We start from the raw sequence: 20,573 nt of genomic DNA, 5'->3' as shown, positions 1-20,573 counted from the left end.
AAAGCGCACTGAAATCAGTAGAAAGACTCCCATCCGTTGACTTCAAAGGGCTTTGGATCACACCCTTTAAGAGCAAGCAGATCTTTTTACTCTGCCCCTTTTAGTAACAGGTCATGCTGTGAAGACTGTTTAGACCCCAAATGCCCTGTATTAATTTTTATGACAAGATGTACTTTAAAATATTAAAACCACCCTAAGTGCTAATTTGCTAAATTGATAAAGGAGCACATTGATGTAGTTAGTAAGAGAATTTTGAGTAATTCCAGGTTATTGGCTAAAAGATTGTTGGTTCCTCTGCTTCCAAGAATGTAGAAATTGGGAAAAAAAAAATCTAGCTATGAAACCTCAATATTTCTTGAAGTAGTGGTTACTCTGTTGTCATCTTTTTTTCCTTTTACAACAGTTTTCTTTCACAAATGACATTACAAAACTGTTTGCATGGTTCTTTCTAGTAACTCAAGAAAAGCAGAAATAAGATAAGTATTTGAATCAGATTCTGAGCTGGTGTAAATCAGCACAACTCCATTGGTTTTAATGCAGTTACACCTGTTCACACCGGTTGAAGATCTGGCCCATAATTTTGATGTATGTTTTGCTCTATTGCTATACATGAAACGAAATTGTTATATAAAGTAAGCTAATCAGTACTGAAGCAATGTTAAGAATTAAAGAACAGAATCTTTTACAAAGAGCAGGGGTTGGGGAAATAAGCAAGTTTATTATAAGGGTAGGGAGGCTGTTCAGTACAGAGCCTATTATAAATACTCCAAATGCAAATGACTTTGCTGAATTGGTTCACTCAGAATAGTTTTGTGAAATACACAGAAAAAAACAATTGCTCTGTGCATACTTGCTTTATTAAATGCAATGAGCATAGCACTATAAAACATAAACTAATATATTTACAAAGAAAACATATGTTATGCTTAATAAAAAATTAAAGCTCTTAATCAGTTAAAAGCTGGTATTTTTCATTTTCAAAACAAAATTTTTTTGTTTCCTTGAGTTTCACCTACAACAAAGTTAGCAATCTGTTCTGGATTCTTTTACTGGTAATTGATAAAATAGGTTATTGCTTTTCTTTGCTGTTCCAGATCCTAGTATCATAGAAGTGAAATACAGGGGAAAAAAACTGAGATCTTTGAGATTGTATCAGACGCTAAATTAACACACCTTTTGACATTAACCAAAAGGCTTGGAAGAAATAATAGCTATGTTGGTGGATCTACTGATTTTTTTTTCTTTTAAACAGGTTGATTTCTGTAAAATACAAGCAATTACTAAAATTCTGCTTTGGGTATTGGCAGTTTAATCATTGAATTTTATTTGAAACGTTTCAGATACAGTCTTGAACTGAATAAGATTCCAGGATGTATTGAATGAATAACAAATATATCCAGAGTTAATACAAAACAAGAGCTTGCAATGGGATAAAAACCTCATGTTGCAGGGTTTAAACACGTTTCTAACTAGGAGGGAACAGGTTGTATCATACCCGCTTGCTGTCAGGCTTCTTACATATTCCTCTGAAGCATTCTGACCACTGTCAGAGACACGATACTGGACTAGATGGACCACAGGCTTGACCAGGTACAACGGTTCCTGTGTTCCTATTTTGAAAATTTCATGGCCCAACGCCCCAGTTGTGCAGTCTGCTCTGAACTGTCAGACTTCTGCTTTCACAGAGCCCCACGGACTTTACAATGGCTTTAGTACAGAGGTGGGCAAACCACATCCGGCCCATGGGACCATTCTGCCTGGCCCCTGAGCTCTTGGCCCAGGACGTCTAGCCCCCAGCCCCTCCCCCACTGTCCTTCCTTCCCCACAGCCTCAACTCACTGGGGCAGCGCAGCTGCAGAGCCCGGCCTGACCTGGTGCTCTGTGCTGCACGGCACGGCTGCCTGTCCTGGTGGAGCTGCGCCACCAGCCACCAGTGTTCCAGGCAGCGCAGTAAGGGAGCAGGGGGTGTTGGATAGAGGGCAGGGGAGTTCAGGGGGTGGTGGTCAGGGGCCGGGGTGTGGATGGGGTCGGGGCGGTCAGAGGGTGGGGAATGGTGGGGTTGAGTGGGGGCAGTCTTGGGGGGGCAGTCAGGAAGTAGGGGCGGTTGGATGGGGCAGCGGGAGGCAGACGGGGCAGGGGTTCTGGGGGCAGTCAGGGGACAGGGAGAAGGGGGGTTGGATGAGGCAGGAGTCCCGGGGGGCAGTCAGGAAGGTGAGGAGGGGTTGGATGGAGCAGGGGTTCCGGGGGGGCAGTCAGGAATGAGAAGAGGGGTTGGATGGGGCAGCACGGGGCAGTCAGGGGTGGGGGTTCTGGCAGTGGTCAGGGGACGGAGAAGGGGTGGTTGGATGGGGCAGAGGTCCTGGGGGGCAGTCAGGAAGGAAAGGGGGGGATGGATGGGGCGGCAGGGGGCAGTTAGGGCCGGGGGTCTGGGGGCAGTAAGGGGACAGAGGGCGGGGGGTGGGGGGTGGATGGGGCAGGGATCCCAGGGGGCAAGAAGCAGGGTGGGTCACATAGGGGTTGGGAGGTGAGCCACGCCTGGCTGTTTGGGGAGGCACAGCCTCCCCTAACCGGCCCTCCATATAATTTCTGAAAACTGATGCGGCTCTCAGGCCAAAAAGTTTGCCCACCCCTGCTTTAGTACATGGGTCCAACCAGGAAGAGCAATTTGGAAGCGCGCAGGCCCCAAGTTCTAACTTTTGGTCTAACTTAAATTATAGCTATTGTGGATCAGGAACAAGCAGTAAATCACTTTCTGCCAAGTGATCTGAAACTGACAATGCACATATGAATTAATATGTAATTGAAAATTTGTCTTTTAAAGAAGGTAGTATTAAAGCTGATGAGCTTATTAACTAAAAGAAAATCACTTCAGTAAATACATTGCTCTACATGATATTTTAGAAGGTAAATTAATGGTGATAAATGGTATGTCCCAAATAAAGTTTAAGACACAATAGTAGATGAACAGAAATGCCTTTGTTTAGAAGGACTGGTATCCAGACCTGTGAACTTAGTGGATATTTCATTAATTACAGTTTTTGATAGTTTCACTTGTAATTAAGAATGACACATGACAGTGAAACATTAAGTACACAGTAGCAAAAACTCAAAACGTATTGTCAAAAACAATCAATTTGTCTTGCATTTGTTGTCAACATTTCTTCTCAGGCAAACAGTCAGGGGCTTCAATTACGGAAACATTTAAGTACATTAGTAAAATTTAAGCAGGTACTCAATTTTTCCAGGAGCATGGTCAGGATATTTCAATTTATTACCAGAAGATTAAATTACTTCTGCTAAAGCAACTGTAGGTTTGCCAACTATGGCTGCTGTCAGTAGTTTGGTTGTCACTCTCTTTTGCAGCCAAGGCTTCAATCCCGTATGTAACTAGTGGACTTGGTTTTAGCAGGTGAGAGTTCAGAGTATGCTTCCTAGGTAAGGTTTTCTGTCTCACAGCTTGATGTTGGCTCACTGATCTGATATTAGTAAATAGTGTAATAGAATACCCAAGGATTGGGTAAAAATTACCTTTAAAATTGTTTTTCTTTTTCTTATTATGTCAATCAGATAAAGGATTTGTCAATGTGTCTACCACGAAGAATACAACAGTAGATGTGAATGCTGGAGAAAATCTAAATTTAATAGTTGAGTATGAGGCATATCCAAGACCAGAAGAAGAACTGTGGTTGTATATGAATGAAACATTACACAATTCATCTGATCATTATGTCAAATTCAAGACTGTAGGCAATAACAGGTAATATGAGTAATTATAAGCATGATTGATTTAATTTGAGACAGCTACTGGAATCTTACAACAGAAGATGAGGGTGGGGAGATGCAAAAGAAATCACTCCCTTGCCCCCAATCCCAAAAGGATTGGGGAAAGAGAAATGTTGAAGAAATCCTCCTGGCACAGAGTGGGATCCTGGCTTATTATGCCATGGGGTGCTTGTTTTCAACTTTGTAGTATGGGAGAACCATTTTTGCTGCTCCTGGTGCTGTCTTACTGTGGATGATGGCATAGATGCTCATCTGTTTGTGCATAATTATGCCCTCTCTGTGGTCACTGTGTTGTGCCAGCTGAGTATATCTGTTAGCACACTCTTGTGGACTACATCTGGATACCTTCTAAACCCTCATAGTCATAGGCGACGAGTTATATTCCGACGTGGTGCCTGGGCACCAGCAGTATTCAGAGCCCAGGGGCCCAGCTCCAACAATATTTGGGGCTGGGTGTCCTCCCCACCCCCCCGCGCCTCCCCCAAGTGTCCCCCGGCCCCCTCTTGCTGCCCCCACACACCTCCCTGGGCCCCGGAGCTTTGCATCCCTGCCTCTTCCGTGCAGCTCCATGCTGCCTCCGTCCATGCTGCCACGGGGTCCTAGTGCCCCACATCTCCACTGCCAGGGCAGACTGACTCTGAGCCTGCCCTTCCACCTCAGACTCTTCCCTTTTCCGGAGGGACCCTCCAGCAGCACAGGGGACCACCCCGCCCGCAGTCACCACTCCTGCCCCATGCTGGGCAAGGAGGCAGCCCCATCCCTCACCCCTAGCGAGGCTACAGTCAGGGGCAACAGCAGGGGAGGAGGCGCACACAGCATCCCCTGGCACCCACCGGGGGGAGGCGAGGGAGATTCCTGGGCCTGAGAGGGGCCCTAGGAGCACATGCAGTGACAGTGGTGGGGGTGAGTGTGTTGCTGGGGGGGCAGGAAAGGGGAGTTCCTCTCTGAGAGCTTGCTGCTGCCGACAGGGAAAGGGCTAGGGGGAGTCCTCCTCTCTGGCCCCTGTCCTGGAGCAGCCTGCCTGCACCCCAAACTCATCCCCAGCACTGCCCCACCCCAGAGCTCACACCCCCAGCCAGAGCTTTCACCCCTCCCACTGCACCCTCGATCCTAGCCCTGAGCCCCTTCAACACCTCAAATACCTTATCCCCAGTCCCAGCCAGAGCCCTCATTCCCCTGCACCCCAACCCTCTGCCTTAGCCCTCAGCCCCTCCAGCACCACAAACCCCTCATCTCCAGTCCCAGCCAGAGCCCTCATCCCCCTGCACTCCAACCCCCGCCCTAGCCCTGAGCCTCTCTAACACCCCAAACCCCCCAGCCCCAGACAGAGCCCTCACCCTCCACACTCCTACTCTCGCCTTGAGCCCCTCCCACACCCCAAACCCCTCATCTACAGCCACACCCCACAGCCCTCACCCCTGCACTCCCTCCCAGAGCCTGCACCCCAATCCCATGCCCCAACCTAGGGCCTGCACCCCAGACCTCCTTCCCCACCCAGACTCCCTCCCAGAGCCTTGGGCAGGTGGGGGGTGGAGTTTGGGGGGGCAGAGTTTGGGCGGGGTCGGGTTCTGGGCACCACCAAAATTTCTACAAACCTACCACTCCTGCTCATAGTGTGCGTATTGCTGTTTATGCAAACCCTTTCTGGCTCTTTCCCCAGTTTGTTCCCTGTATTGGCAAGGGCAAGATTTAGCCCTAAGAGAGCTTTAAATATAGTAAAATGTGGTTTTCAGCATAAACTGTGACATAAACAGTCTGAACATTTACATTCAGAATATCTTTAAATTAACTTCATCACTTAGCAACTGGCCTTCCATTCACTTAGTGAGTAACAAACGTGGTAATGTTTAATTTCTCTGTCTTTGCAGATACAGGAGTGAACTTCACCTTACCCGATTAAAAGGAACAGAAGGCGGCATTTACACATTTTTTGTATCCAATTCTGATGCCAAGTCCTCTATACCATTTAATGTCTATGTGAACAGTAAGTAAAATGAACAGTCTGAAACTTTTTATTATCACAGACGTATTTTACAAAATTCAGTGCATGGACGAGATGTCACAGTGTGGTTCAACATAGGAGACCATGTTTAATACAAAGTACAGTCTGTAAAACTATATAAATATCAAGATATAAAACAACAGAGTACTTATGCAAATACATTTTATGTCATTCCTGACGTTAAATTCTATGGAATACACCTTGCTAATGATCATAGGAGGTGAATTCTGGAGGTTAAGTGTTGAGCAATTTTAAAATACTGATCTGGTGAGTTTATATGGGGGGGAAAAATCTGTAGAACCTGGAAACCTGGCCTAAGAAAACAATAATTTAAGGTGGTATATGATAGGCTATGGAGGCTAGAGTAACAAAAAATGCAGATCAGAAACCAATTTAGGGTATTAATTGCATAAATTTGTTTGGACTACATGCCAACAATGAAATCTTGACGAGGAGATTGCACCCATTGACGTGCATGCTAGCATTTCGGCAGTCTCATTACATCTGCAAAATAATGCAGATTATGTGTTTTCAAAAAGGCCGACATAACTTTAGAAGTGTGTATATTGTCATTCCCAAGCAAAAGTTATATAAAAATTCCAGAGTGTTAGTTTAGATGCAAAACAGCATTCTTCAAGACAAAAGCGTAGTGTAGAAAATGAAACCGTGAGTAAGCTCTGGCCTTCCAATTTAAGCCATCCTATAAGAGTTTCATGCTCTCACCAAGCAAAAATTGGCATTTAAGACCAAATTTAACAAAAATCAAAGCAATAGAGGATCACAAGCAAAATGGAGGAAGCTAAGGAGAACAGGGTAGGCACTGTAAGCTGAATGGCAAAAGGAATAACTTGGTAGTATTAACATGTTGAAAAATGTGAGAGCATTATCCATAATGTAGAAATGTAAATTTACATCAAATCCTATCCTATTGATTTAATTACAAAATACTGTTCTCTAGAGATGTATTACAGTTTTTAGTCAAGACTATTTCTTTAGGATACAATAATTGTATTAAATGTTCAGCACTAATTACTGAATTGCTCCCATGTGTTGCCGGGTGTTAACATTTGAGTTTTACACAGTATCACCATTCACAATATTGTAGCACATTACCAGTGATGCCACTTGGGAACTAAAAGAATTGTGAGTTATGTACGTGGCCATCAGTTCCTGTGAACCTGACTGGATCTCTCAGATTTGGGATGTCATATCTGCCTGCCAGAAGTAGCCTGTCAGTTCTTCACAGCAAGTGCTCCAGGGTTCTGAGACTGAATATAGACACTCCAGGTTAACAAAGCAGTTCAGTAATAGGTAGCAAGTTAGGAACAGTTTGGCTGTGTATTACTTAGTGGCTGCTCTCATGGTCACTTCTACAGCTGTTGCATCAGATAAAATAAATGCCTTCTGACTGAGCTTATCTAGAGCTGCTTGTGTTTACAACCACCAGTATTCAAGTCTCTTTCTTTTTTGTTTCAACACTTAATGGGAGTTGAGGGTTTTTAGCCACCTCAAAGGAGGCACGCAGCACCTCACAGGAAACGTTGCAACAGTGCATGGATTGCAAATATTTTATTTGCTTAAAAAAAGTTTTCTTTGGAATTTTAAATAAATAAAATAAAATAATTTCTATTGGTCTTTCATATTTGTACAAGCTTTCAGGTAAATTTGACCTGCCAGTGTTTTCTGACTGTTTTTTTTTTTCCATGAATTTTAGCTTCTTTGTTCAGACATGTCTTTTTAAATTTTGACAGGTTTCAGAGTAACAGCCGTGTTAGTCTGTATTCGCAAAAAGAAAAGAAGAACTTGTGGCACCTTAGAGACTAACCAGTTTATTTGAGCATAAGCTTTCGTGAGCTACAGCTCACTTCATCGGATGCATACTGTGGAAAGTGTAGAAGATCTTATTATATACACACAAAGCATGAAAAAATACCTCCTCCCACCCCACTCTCTGGGGTGCTTTGTGTGTATATAATAAGATCTTCTACACTTTCCACAGTAGCAGGAGAGTGGGGTGGGAGGAGGTATTAAAAGACTAAAGATTAAAATATAAATTGACAAACAGCATGCTGAAGGGAGTAACAATTAAGGAATGATAGAAATCTTCAGACTAGCAACTATAGTCCAGCTAGAAATTAGTGAAGACGTTTTCAAATTTAAATATAGGTTGCGACAATCAACAAAGTATTATATATGGAGTTCAGGATGATGCTACAGGTGGGAAACTAGTCACGTTACCACCATGATGTTACAAATCACATGATGCTAAATTCAAGTTTCCCAGATATCAGAAAGCCTTACTGAAAATATAGGGAGTGTGTGGAAAGTCACCACGATATTTTAAAGAGACTAATTCAAATCCAGAAACTGGAGCTGTAGGAAGAAAGTCCTCTTCCAGTGACTACAGTGATAGACAATGGCAATAGAAGTGTTACTTTTAGATATTTATTTTCCTCTGTTAAGGATGAAGGAAAAAGAAATTGGTAATAAAAGTAATTAAATTAACAATGTTAACTGCTAGACCGTCGAGTTGTTATAAATAGTAGTGGCATCTTTAATTCCTCTTTACTATGTTTGGAATAAACATCAATAAGAGCTGAATAACAGTTAATAAACTTAATGAAATTAGAGATTTAAAGCATTTAATGACTGATTATTGAAGGGAATATGCAAGTATGCAGAACAATTTAATGAAACGTTAAATAATTAACATGTTATAGCCAAAGCAGTAAGCAACATATAATCATTAAAATCCTATCTGCTTTTAAATTAAGGATAATTAGATATTGGAAGTCATAAAACTAACCATAATAAAATATTTCTCAGAATAGGATAGCTTAATGAGAAACTCTGTGTCCACACTTGCCAAGGCTAGTCCACATTTGATTCTATTTACTCTACATTCATTTGACTCCTGATGAGGCTCCTTACTGCATTAAATAAGAGGAAGCTAGAGAGAACTCAATAGCAGTGAAAGAGGCTAGCCCAGAAAAAAACAAACTGCTTACAGAGTCTGGGGCTGATATCTGGTTTTTAGGTCAGAAGCGGCAGAGTTGGCAGACCTGCCTGTACCTGCCCCCTCATCATCTTTGCCCGATGAGGCGATAGCAGGACCCTCTCACTCAGTTCCCCAGGACAATGCCAGGGCCCACCAGGAGCTCTTGAAGAGGGTCGCATCAAACCTGGGGCTGGAAGACGAGGAACTGGCGGAGTCCTCAAACTCCCTGTTCGATGTGCTGAGTGCAGCAGCCCCCTCCCAGGGTGGCATTGCCGGTGCACGTGGGATGGTGAAAATTACTAAGACTCCCTCCTCCCTGCCCCCCATCTCCAAGCGGGCAGAAAGAAAATACTACGTCCCCACTAAGGAGTATGAGTATCTTTATACCCACCCTGCCCCAAGCTCACTGGTTGTGTTGGCAGCCAATGAGCATTATAGATGGCCAACCAGGATCAATGCCTAAGAACAAGGAGGCAAAGAGGCTCAATCTGTTTGGTAGAAAAATTTATTCTATGTCCAGCCTCCAGCTGAGAGTGGCCAACCATCAGGCCTTGGTTGGCCATTATGATTTTAATATTTGGAAGTTCATGGCCAAGTTCTCAAATTCGCCTCCAGAGGAACCCAGGAAAGAATTCCTGGCTATCCTCGATGAGAGCAGGGCAGTGGCCAGGGCAGCCCTCCAAGCGGCCTCAGATGTGGCAGACTCTGCGCCCGAACCATGGCTTTGGCCATTTCAATAAGGCAGGCGTCCTGGTTGCAGTTTTAGGGCTTATCGACAGAGATTCAACAATCCATCCAGGATCTCCCATTCGATGGCCTGGCACTGTTTTCCGATCAAATGGACAGTAAATTGCATGGCCTGAAAGACTCGAGGGCTCCCTTGTGCTCCCTGGGGCTGTACATGCTGGGGCTGGCAAGAAAGCAGTTTAAGCCGCAACACACCCACAGGTTCGGGAGCCAATGTCTGTTGGAGCCCTTCCACAATAAGAGCAAGAGTTATAAGCACCAGCAAGGCCATCAGCCGGCGTTCTCTGCTCACTCGAGCCCCACCCGTAACCAACTGGGTAACAAGCAGGCGTTTTGAGGTGCGCTCGAGGACAACCTTCCAGCCTGTGTCCTGGATCCTTCTCCCCTGTTATTTTCCAACCACCTGTCCCCCTTCATCCCTGCCTGGGCTTCTATAACATCAGACCGGTGGGTCCTTAGCACAGTAGCAGGGAGATATACCCTCCAATTTATTTCTATCCCCTCCTCCCACCACCCTCTCCGTCCCTCTTCAAGGACCCTTCTCATGGGTATTCGCTCGGGAGGTGTAGGGCCTTCTGCCGGTGGGAGTCGTGGAGGAAGTCCCACTGCATCTGAGAGGGAAAGCGTTTTACTCCCACTATTTTTAAATCCCAAAAACCAAGGGGGGTCTGTGCCCCGTCCTCGACCTACGGAGCCTCAACAAGTACCTCAAGAAGTTGAAGTTCCGCATGTTCCTTGGCCTCCATCATTCCTTCCCTGGATCCAGGAGACTGGAACGCCACCCTCGATCTGAAGGATGCTTATTTTCACATATCAATATTCCACAGTCACAGATGGTTCCTACATTTTGTAGTTGGGACCGCCCACTACCAATTCACAGTGCTCCTTTTTGGCCCAGCAACGACACCAAGGGTGTTTATGAAATGCATGTTGATGGTGGTGGCCTACCTCAGACATTGGGGTATCCAGATTTACCCGTATCTCGACGACTGGCTCATCAAGGGCCGCTCTAGGGTCCCAGTCCAGCGCAGCGTTGAGACGTTGTGAGCCACTTGTCAAGCCCTGGGCCTGCTGATAAACGAACAAAAATCAACATTAATCCCGGTCCAACAGATAGAGTTTATTGGAGTGGTTCTCGACTCTACCTGAGCCAGAGCATTTCTGCCAGAGGCCAGGTACAAGGCAATGTCAGATCTGATTGCCAGCATCACCTCACATCCGCTCACCATGGCCGGGGTCTGTCCCAGACTATTGGGTCACATGGCAGCATGCATGTATGTTGTCCACCATGCGAGACTCAGGCTGCGTCCCCTCCCCATGTGGCTGGCGTCAGTCTACTCCCTGGCCAGACATCACCTACACAAAGTCATCACAGTCCCTCTGAGGATACTTATCTCTCTGCAGTGGTGGTCCGACCCGACGTTGATGTTGGAAGGTGTGCTGTTTGTGAGCCTGCAACCTATGGTCTCCCTAATTTTGGATGCAGCCGACCTTGGATGGGGAGCACATCTCAGTACACTGTGGACTCAAGGATTATGGTGTCAAGAGGAGTTTGCATTACATATAAACATCAGAGAGCTCAGGGCCATCCATCTGCCCTGCGGTGTCTTCCTTCCCCAACTGTCCGGTTGGGTTGTGCAGGTATTGACAGATGACACGGCCTCCCATGTTATATGTCAATAGGCAAGAGGGAGCACGTTCGTCTGTAGGACTTCTACATTCAGCATGCAATCCATCTGGAAACCTCGCACCTCCCCGGCATACAGAACACATTGGCAGATCACTTCAGCAGGTCCTTCTTCTCTCACCACGAGTGGTCCCTCCACTCTGAGGTCATCAGAGTGCTCTTCGAGAAGTGGGGAGCTCCCTGAGTGGACCTGTTTGCCACCAGACAGAACAGAAAGTGTGATCAGTTCTGCTCTCTCCAAAGCCTCCGCCCAGGCTCGCTTTCCAATGCCTTTCTCCTGTCATGGTCAGGGGACCTGATGTACGCCTTCCCACCAATTCCCCTCATCAGCAAAAATCAAGAGGGATAAGGCATGAGTCATTATGATTGACCCGGCATGGCTTTGGCAGCATTGGTGTGGCATACTCATGGGCTGGCTGTGCCAGCCCCGTGGCCACTTCCCAGTCACCCAGACCTACTCTCGCAGGATCATGGTCGGCTCCTGCACCAAAACCTCATCTCTCTCCACCTCACAGCTGGGATGTTGCATGGTTGAATCCAGAGGAACAGGTCTGCTTTAGTCAGGTACAGCAGGTTCTCTTGGATAGCAGAAAGCCCTCCACCACAGCGACCTGGCAACGTGGAAGTGTTTCTCCTGCTGGGTATCGGGAGTGCAACATCTTCCTGACATAGTCGTCTCTGCAGTCTATCCTGGATTACCTGCTTCACTTAAAGCACCAGGGCCTCGCCTTCTCTTTGATCAAGGTGCACCTGGCAGCCATATTGGCCTTCCATTGTCGTGTCCAGGAGATCGGTATTCTTGCATGAGATGTGGATCAGGTTTCTGAAGGGCCTGGAAAGGCTCTTTCCACCAATCCAGTACCCAGTTCCCCAATGGGACCTCAACCTAGTCCTCTCCAGGCTCATGGGTCCGCCCTTTGAGCCCATGGCTTCTTGTTCCCTTTCCCACCTGTCGTGGAAGGTTGCACTCCTTGTAGCGATTACCTCAGCGAGGCGTGTCTCCAAGATTAGAGCCCTCACTTCAGAGCCCCCGTACACGATATTCTCAAAGAACAAGGTCCAGCTGTGGCTTCAGCTGGCTTTTCTGCCTAAGGTGGTGTCACACTTCCATGTCAACCTGGATATCTTCCTCCCGATGTTCTGTCTGAAGCCTCACACGACCAATGAGGAGAGGCGGCTGCGCACTCTGGATGTCAGGCACGCCCTGGGGTTCTACCTGGAGGGCACCAAGCCCTTCCGCAGATTGACCCAGCTCTTTATTGCAATAGCTAACAGGATGAAGGGCCTTCTGGTGTCCTCTCACAGAACTTCAAATTGGATCACCACCTGCATCCATAGTTGTTACAAGTTGACGCAGGCTGTCTCCCCACCGATAGTGAAGGCCCATTCGACTAGGCTGCAGGCGTCTTCAGCTGCCTTCCTGGCGCACATCCCTATCCAGGATATATGCAGGGCCACAACGTGGTCTTCAGTACACATGTTCACAACGCATTATGCCATCACTCAGCACCTGAGATGGTGCTGGCTTTGGCAGAGCTGTGTTGCAATCGACACGTCCATGAACTACCCGTCTCCTGTGGTACTACACCTACAATGGAATGGACATGAGCAAGCACTCAAAGAAGAAAAGATGGTTATCTTTTCGTAACTGTTGTTCTTCAAGATGTGTTGCTCATGTCCATTCCATGACCCACTCTCTTTCCCCTCTGTTGGAGTTCCGGCAAGAAGGAACTCTGGGATTGGGGAGCCGGTGGCGCCCCTCATACCAGTGCATACTCACGCCACTCCAGAGGGTGTCAGAGGTGGTCCCCTACAGATATCACTGAGGGAAAAACTTCCAGCACTGTTGCATGTGGTGAGCACACACACCTACAATGGAATGGACATGAACAACACATCTCAAAGAACACAGTTACGAAAAGGTAACAGTCTTTTTATGATCCTGTAACCAAGATCAGATTCAAGCCCAGCATCTCATAGTGTATAACTTTTAGGTACTGGCTTACATGTTGTTGTACTTGGCTTTTACTGAACAGTGGACCTGCATATTTTTTATTTTTGTTTCCTTCACCCAAAGCCAGAAAGGTCTAGATTCAGGCTTCACCCAACATGATATTTTTAAAGTAACTAATGTTCAATTTCCTCTTAAATTCAGTTTGACTATTAATTTGTCCATCTTTTTCTAGCAATGATCTGTGCTGGATGGCGTATTGCCCAGTGTGTACAGTATGTATTTCTAAAGGGTCATGTTTGCGTTTGAAAGCAGTCTTCAGTCACTGAGTATCAGATTTAGTTAAGTTAAAAAAATTCTGAATGTGACTGTTTTGGAATTGGGCCTTAAAAAAAAGTTAGATATCATCCATGAACTCCCCCATTGTCCAAGATGTGCATGATCAGAATGTCCTACACTAAATGTTGCAAATAGAACCCAGCATATTGCAACAAGGTTAATTGTTTGATGCTTTGAATCAAACATTACATGCAAATTTAGAAGTGAAGGAGCTTTCAGTTCCCGAAACGTGTCTCACTAGTAGGTGAGGATACGATTGAGGATCTGAATGCATTTTATTGCATCAAGTTTAATTAGGAAGTAAAATGGACAATGAAATTCATATCCACAAACAAATTACAGTATATGCATCTCAGCTGGTGTAAATGTACATACTAGCTTCACTAAAGTCAATACAGCTCCATCAATTTACAGCACATGAGAATTTGGTCTTATGTGTCTATGAAAAATAATGTGTTAAAAAGATCTTTTAATGGCATCTATGAATTGCTCAATGTCCTTGGAGATTTCAGCAGATTGAATCTTCCATTAGTGTCGTTTACAGTTATTTGAAAGGAAGCTAAGATACATATGGTGGTAAATGTGACTTCTGCATTTATTAGAACTGTCCAAATCCTCTATTAAATGAATCCTCACAGAGTGTTTTAGAAAAGTTGTCAAAACTCTGTTATTGTTATACTCTGTTATTGCCTGTTCTTCCAAAAGTTCTCAGAAACTGGATCACTATGTGGAAATTCTGCTTTATTGGTACGTTCTCTTCTTGTGCTCAGATAACAATCTTCTAAATAAATACATCAATGTTGTTATTTCTTGATATACTAAAACAAAATATAGTGTCTTGAGGAAAGGAAGCTGCTCAATACAATGTTTTTTAAAGTAATGAATTAACTGTGACTTACTTTTTAGGAATCTAATGTATTCATCCAAATATTAGTTTTATTTCCTACATGTGCAATGTCTTAAAAGCAGTTTTTGTAAAATCCAAGCCTGAACTACCAAAGACAATGTATTTGTAAATATACATCTATATTTTATTGTACACTGCTCAAACCCTTTTGGGCAGTTGCCTTTGATATTTAATTTGCTGGGTAGTTTCTTACAACAATCTTGCTCTCTATCAGCTATGATCTAGAGAATTTGCAGGGTGTTTTAAATACACAGCAAATCCCAACTCTCTAGTCAATTCATTGTGGGAAGTTCTTGTATATTTCATTGTAGTACCTTTCCTAGATGTGCAATGGTGTTGTATTACATAAAAGGCAGATGTAACAGAAGTGTGGTGTGACAGATACAGTACATTCACAATCATGAAAAAAACAGTGTTAATGCATGTTAGAGGGATCAGCCAGCAGAGAAGTTGGAACTTTATTAATAGTTCCAAAATATGGAAGGTGGTTTTTTTTCTGGTGGGTTAAACTCTTGTCAGCTGTGATTATGTCGTTTTAAATTCTTGCACAGATCAAGTATTTTGCTTTTGTATTACTTTTGCCTTCTTTGGAAAATCTAGGTTAGCCTGTCAACATAATAATTTTAAATTAAATATATTTTCATAGGTAGCTAATGTTAAAAATGATACTGTAGGAAAGATGTGGTCATACAGGCCTTGGTCCTTCAAACGCTCATGCACGTGCACGACTTTATGGAAGTGAGTAGTCCAATGCATAAATGCTGGCAAAATTAGGGCCAGAATTAGTAATAAATCAGAGTGAAAATTATTTATTCACCAAAAGCATGAGTATTCACTTATTTTATTGCAGCAAAACCAGAGATTCTCACTTCGGACAGACTTAGCAATGGCATGCTCCAGTGTGTGGCAGCTGGCTTCCCTGCCCCTACAATAGATTGGCGTTTCTGTCCAGGAACTGAGCAGAGGTGAGTAATTTCCAGAATGTGCCTTAAAAGTGACCTGACACACCTGATTTAAAATTCAAGCAATAAGATGTTGAAAGAAGACAGACAAATAGCTGTTCAACTGTTGCATTATTTCTGTAAGCATAGTCTTGATTGTTTTAGGTTTGTGCTGTTTGTTTGTTTGATTTTTTTTGTTTTTGTTTTGTTCCTTGAAGGGAGGATACTCAGTGTATTTTACTGAGTAGACATTAAAGGCCAAATTGAGTTCTGCCGTAAGCCAACTGACTACAAAGGCTTCACACCTTTTTACCCCGGGGGTGAATTTGACCCTAATTGTGTAACTTCACAGAATGACAGTTACAGAAGAGTTTCTATATATGGCTATTATCTTTTGGATTTATCATGTAATCACACAATTTTCCAGGACACAGGATAATGAAATTTCCATGTGTATACAGTAGATTACGTGTTAAGTGTGTCTGGAGTTATTATGAAAATAAATTACTAAATTACCAGGTCTCTAAGAAGATTGAGGTAGAATATTTGTGAAACACATTGTAAAATGCTCCTCACTTCTTCTATCAGAGACATAGTACTAACAAGTCACATATATCTCACTGGAATCATTTTTTTAAGCCTTAAATAGTCTGTTTTTTTAGTCTTCTTAAGGAAAATCTGTGTTGTTTTATAACTTATGTTACTGGTAATATTGCTAAAATTAGCATGCTTGCTTTTATATAGTAAAGATGTCAAATTTTAACATTACAATTGACTGGTCAAAAAAGAGTAAACCTACTTATCTTGACCAATTCATAGGGTAGCTCTTAGAAACAACAGCTTGTAAGGCAGTGCTGGGTATTTTGTTCTTTGATACATATGGTGCTGTTGTAGATTGGCCACGGATATATTTTTATCTTATTAAAACACAATGTCTCTGAATAAGTTATCAACAGTGGGAGTTGAAACCAGGACCTAAGGATCTGATAGCCTGAGCTAAAGAGCCAGGTTCCATAGCTCAAAGGCTGCAGCAGACTCATAAATTTCTATATGTGGAGTAGCCAGTAGAATAGAACAGAGAGCCACGCTGTGTAGGTATCAGTTAAGTTGTCATGGAGGATTTACATATATAATTCTGCACACAGAGGAAAAAATATACTTCAGATCTGATCATTAGAGTATAAAAAGCAAGTTCTTCAGCTCAATCCTTCAATGGAGCTGTGTCAATTCGCACCAGCTGAGGATCTGGCTGTAAATATTGAACTTTATCTTAGAAGAAAGTTCAAATAATGAAGAATTTACTCCAAGTATTTATCCATAAAAGGGTAATTGTCAACAATGTTTCTCCTAGGTGTTTCAATTCACCAGCTATATCTCCAGTGGATGTGAAGATCTATTATAGAAATTCATCTCTTCCATCATTTGGAAGGATAGTGGTTGAAAGTACCATTGATGCCAGCACATTCAAAAACAATGGCACTATATCATGTGAGGCTTCCAATGATGTTGCCAGAAGTACTGCTTTTTTCAACTTTGCTGTTAAAGGTAGTGGCCAAAATGGTATATAGAAATGTATAAAATGTAATTAAGATGATGGGATGTTTTAGCTCTGTGCATCACAAATAATTACAATAAGACCCATATTTTAAATATATTGCCTGTTTCTGCCACTGACCTGCTCAGTAACATTCCCTCTCTGTGCCCTCTCACACCTTTGTCTGTCCTGTTTATTTAGACAATGGGGCCCTGAGTTTGGTTGGAGCCTCTAGGTGCCACTATAATAAAAATAATTAACAACAGATTGCAAACACACTGGTAATGAGTTTTGGCCTCCATAGCAGCATAAAAGAATTTGCAGAATTGTAAAAGTGGAAATGCCAAAATACTTATCAGTTGCAACCTGTATGTTGTTCTTTGTTTTTTCTTTCTGTGCAAAAGCTAAGGTTTCTGTGCTGTTCTTTTTCTATACTATGTGCCATATATAATATACAAACAAAAATGGGTCAGATTTGAGGCATATTGATCTTTACAAGATTATGTTATTGTCCATATTCTTTGCTTCCAAAGAATATGTTGTAGAGAGCATATTAATCATTGGATAAGCTAAAAAATTGGGACTTTGAGAAAAGTTCAGTTAAGAAACATTTTCTTTCACTAATTTGACATGAATCCTGTTTTTAAAGCTAAAAATAATTGGCGAGAGCTGTCTTAATGGGCTAACGATAGAACTTTGTGCTACCATGCAGAAACCCTGAGTTTAATTGGTCTTGGTTTCACGCTTCCTAGTTTGATGGGACTGGGAGTGCTGAAGAAACAAACTAAACTGCACAGCTTCCAGGGTAAAGAGATGTCTCAACTTGCCATCAGGCAACATCATCTTACAGTTCTGTCCATTTAGGAGGGTTCTGATATTCAGCCTTCGGGTGGGGGGGAAAAGGGAAAAGCATCTGGGCTCCAGCCGAAACAAAGAAAATATTCCCTGAGGAAGAAAAACAATTAGGGGGATAAAGATTTTACATTTAACAACTTTCTCTGTCTCTTTCTAGAACATATCAGTACCCACACTCTCTTCACTCCTTTACTGATAGGGTTTGGAGTAGCAGCAGGACTGATGTGCATCATAGTAATGATTCTTGTGTACAAATATCTACAGGTAAAATCAGATGCACACATTCATCTTAGTTGTTCTTGTTGAAGTTTTAGCAGTAAAATGGCCATTTTTCCCCTTTTTTTCCAGAAACCCAAATATGAAGTTCAGTGGAAAGTTGTTGAAGAAATAAATGGAAACAACTATGTTTATATAGACCCAACACAACTTCCATATGATCAGAAATGGGAGTTTCCTAGAAACCGATTGAGTTTTGGTTAGTTTAGGTTTATTTAACTTCATTTCCAATGTGAAATTTTCAATCCCTTTTCTATGAGACCTTGTCATGAAAACATAGCATTTGCTATCAATAATATATTGAATATTAAAGTATATAATAATGACAACAGCTGCTTTTCAGCATGCAATTTGAGGAAGCAGTTTCCTGTCTTAAACTACTTCCATTTCCTTTGAGAAGAATAAATGGCTTAAATTGATCCAATAATTTACTACTGATCTTTTTTTAATATAAAGCAAAAAGAACCACTGATAGGTAAAATGTTGTGACACCCATTAAAAGTTGTCTGGCAATTTTTAGGTAAAACTCTTGGTGCTGGAGCTTTTGGGAAAGTTGTGGAGGCTACTGCATATGGTCTATTTAAATCTGATGCTGCAATGACAGTAGCAGTAAAAATGCTCAAACGTAAGTTTCTACTATGTACAATATTCTTTTTTCCTAACTTTCTTCTATTGTATACTGAATTTGCTGAATGACATGTTTTTCATTCCAGCAAGTGCCCATTTAACGGAGAGAGAAGCCTTAATGTCTGAACTCAAAGTTCTGAGTTACCTTGGTAACCACATTAATATTGTGAATCTACTTGGAGCCTGCACTGTTGGAGGTAAAGTTATGAGATTACTGGATTTTTGTAATTGCCTTATTGTAGAAGTAGAAACCTATTCCATACATACCTTGAATTGCTTAGTCATGATGAAATGTTTAACCTTCTCATGTAAGACCTTTCTTCTAGACTTGAGACCATATTAAAAAATCCACACACAAAAAAACCCAAGACCATAGTAATTCTGGCTAGAAATGAAGATTAGTTTTTTGCTGACATGACCCAGCACATGGTCCATTTCTGGACTCTATTGGATTGGCACATAAAACAGCTTCCTCTTAAGAGTTCATAAAATGGGCTGTCTATGTTTGTCGTCAGCAACATTAGCTTCCAAAAATGAGAACAGACATTAAAAGGGCATGTTTAGCTTTGAGGGAAAAAAATCTGCGGGGGAGTCAGGACCTTATAACAGCCTTCAAATACGTTAAGGTCTGCTATAAAGAGAATGGGGATCAATTCTCTATGTCCACTGAAGGTAAGATAAAAAGTAACAGGCTTAATGTGCAGCAAGGGAGATTCAGGTTAGATATTAGGAAGAACTTTTTGACTATAAGCGTAGTTAAGTTCTGAAATCTGCTTCCAAGGGAGATTGTGGAGTCCCCATCATTGGAGGCGTTTAAGAACAAGTTGGACAAACCACCTGTCAAGGATGGTCTAGGTTTTCTTGGTCCAGTCACAGAGCAGGGGGCTGGACTTGATGACTTCCTAAGATCCTTTTCAGCCCTACTTTCTATGGTTCTATGGTTTATTAGTGTCTGAACTGAGTTATTCTTTACTATCTACTGTTGAACTGGTATATGTATTATCTTGTACAGTCCTCAGATAATCTATTTAAACTGCAGCAAACATTTATTATTGGAATATTAGGGTTATTAATTCTAAATACTTATCAGTCAAAAAATGAAAAAGTAAGGTTCTCAAAGTAAGTAACTTTGTTTACATTGCACATCCTGGACATTTTGGTTTTATATATTTAAGAACAAACAGTAATGTTAACATGCACACATAATAAAATCCAACAAATAATTGAAGCTTATATACAGTGATTTCTTAACTTTGCTGCATTTAAATTTGTAACCTACATGTTATGCTAACATAAATGTTTGTAATTTTTAATTTCTCCATTTTACTTTTCAAAGGAAAAAATCTTGGAATAATTCAGAGTTTTAGATTTATGCAAAACATTCCACCCTTTCATAATTCAAAAATGACTGAAGGGATTTGGTTCAAATGATCCACAAAGCAAATTCTATGGCCTGAATCAATGCATGGACTATTTCAGACAAAAAAGAGAATTTTATAAAGTATAAGCTTATGAAAATATAGGGTTTGTAATAATCCTGATGTAATCTTAACTATAGTATTTGCTCTTATGGAAACCATAATTATTAAACTAAAGAAAAACTATGAGGATATATTGGTACAGAATGATCCTACGAATGAAATAATGGGCAGCATTATTACATATTCAAATGCCGTCGCTGCAGTCATTCATTCGGAAAGCATACATATGATCTATAAACATCTATGCTGTTGGTGACTTTTAATTCCCCTTTTAAATTTCATTTTAATATTCTAAGATCTAGTGTAACTTAGTTTTCTGTCTCAGCAGACTGTTCTATGTGAATGATTTTTCCCATTATACTGCAGAGTATAACACCCTACATTATTTAAAAACATAGCTGAAAGAACTCGAAGCTCTACTGTAAACAGAAGTGAATCAAAAGGA

General features: G+C 42.2%; 1 protein-coding gene across 2 annotated transcripts in view; it reads left to right on the top strand.

Moving 5' to 3' along the window:
- KIT (KIT proto-oncogene, receptor tyrosine kinase) overlaps window positions 1–20,573 on the top strand; it is an 80,021-nt gene that overhangs the window by 44,390 nt on the left and 15,058 nt on the right. For both annotated transcript variants that reach the window (XM_073342016.2, XM_073342015.2), the window contains 8 exons: window positions 3,568–3,757; window positions 5,652–5,767; window positions 15,265–15,379; window positions 16,707–16,900; window positions 17,902–18,008; window positions 18,093–18,219; window positions 18,541–18,645; window positions 18,734–18,844. In XM_073342016.2, coding sequence (XP_073198117.1) covers window positions 3,568–3,757; window positions 5,652–5,767; window positions 15,265–15,379; window positions 16,707–16,900; window positions 17,902–18,008; window positions 18,093–18,219; window positions 18,541–18,645; window positions 18,734–18,844 — 1,065 coding nt within the window. The remainder of the gene's footprint in view (window positions 1–3,567; window positions 3,758–5,651; window positions 5,768–15,264; window positions 15,380–16,706; window positions 16,901–17,901; window positions 18,009–18,092; window positions 18,220–18,540; window positions 18,646–18,733; window positions 18,845–20,573) is intronic.

This window comes from Lepidochelys kempii, chromosome 4 (genome assembly GCF_965140285.1).
Source record: "Lepidochelys kempii isolate rLepKem1 chromosome 4, rLepKem1.hap1, whole genome shotgun sequence".
NCBI lineage: Eukaryota > Metazoa > Chordata > Testudines > Cheloniidae > Lepidochelys > Lepidochelys kempii.
Note: the sequence above shows the minus strand (reverse complement) of the source record. Positions and strands in the feature narration are given on the sequence as shown.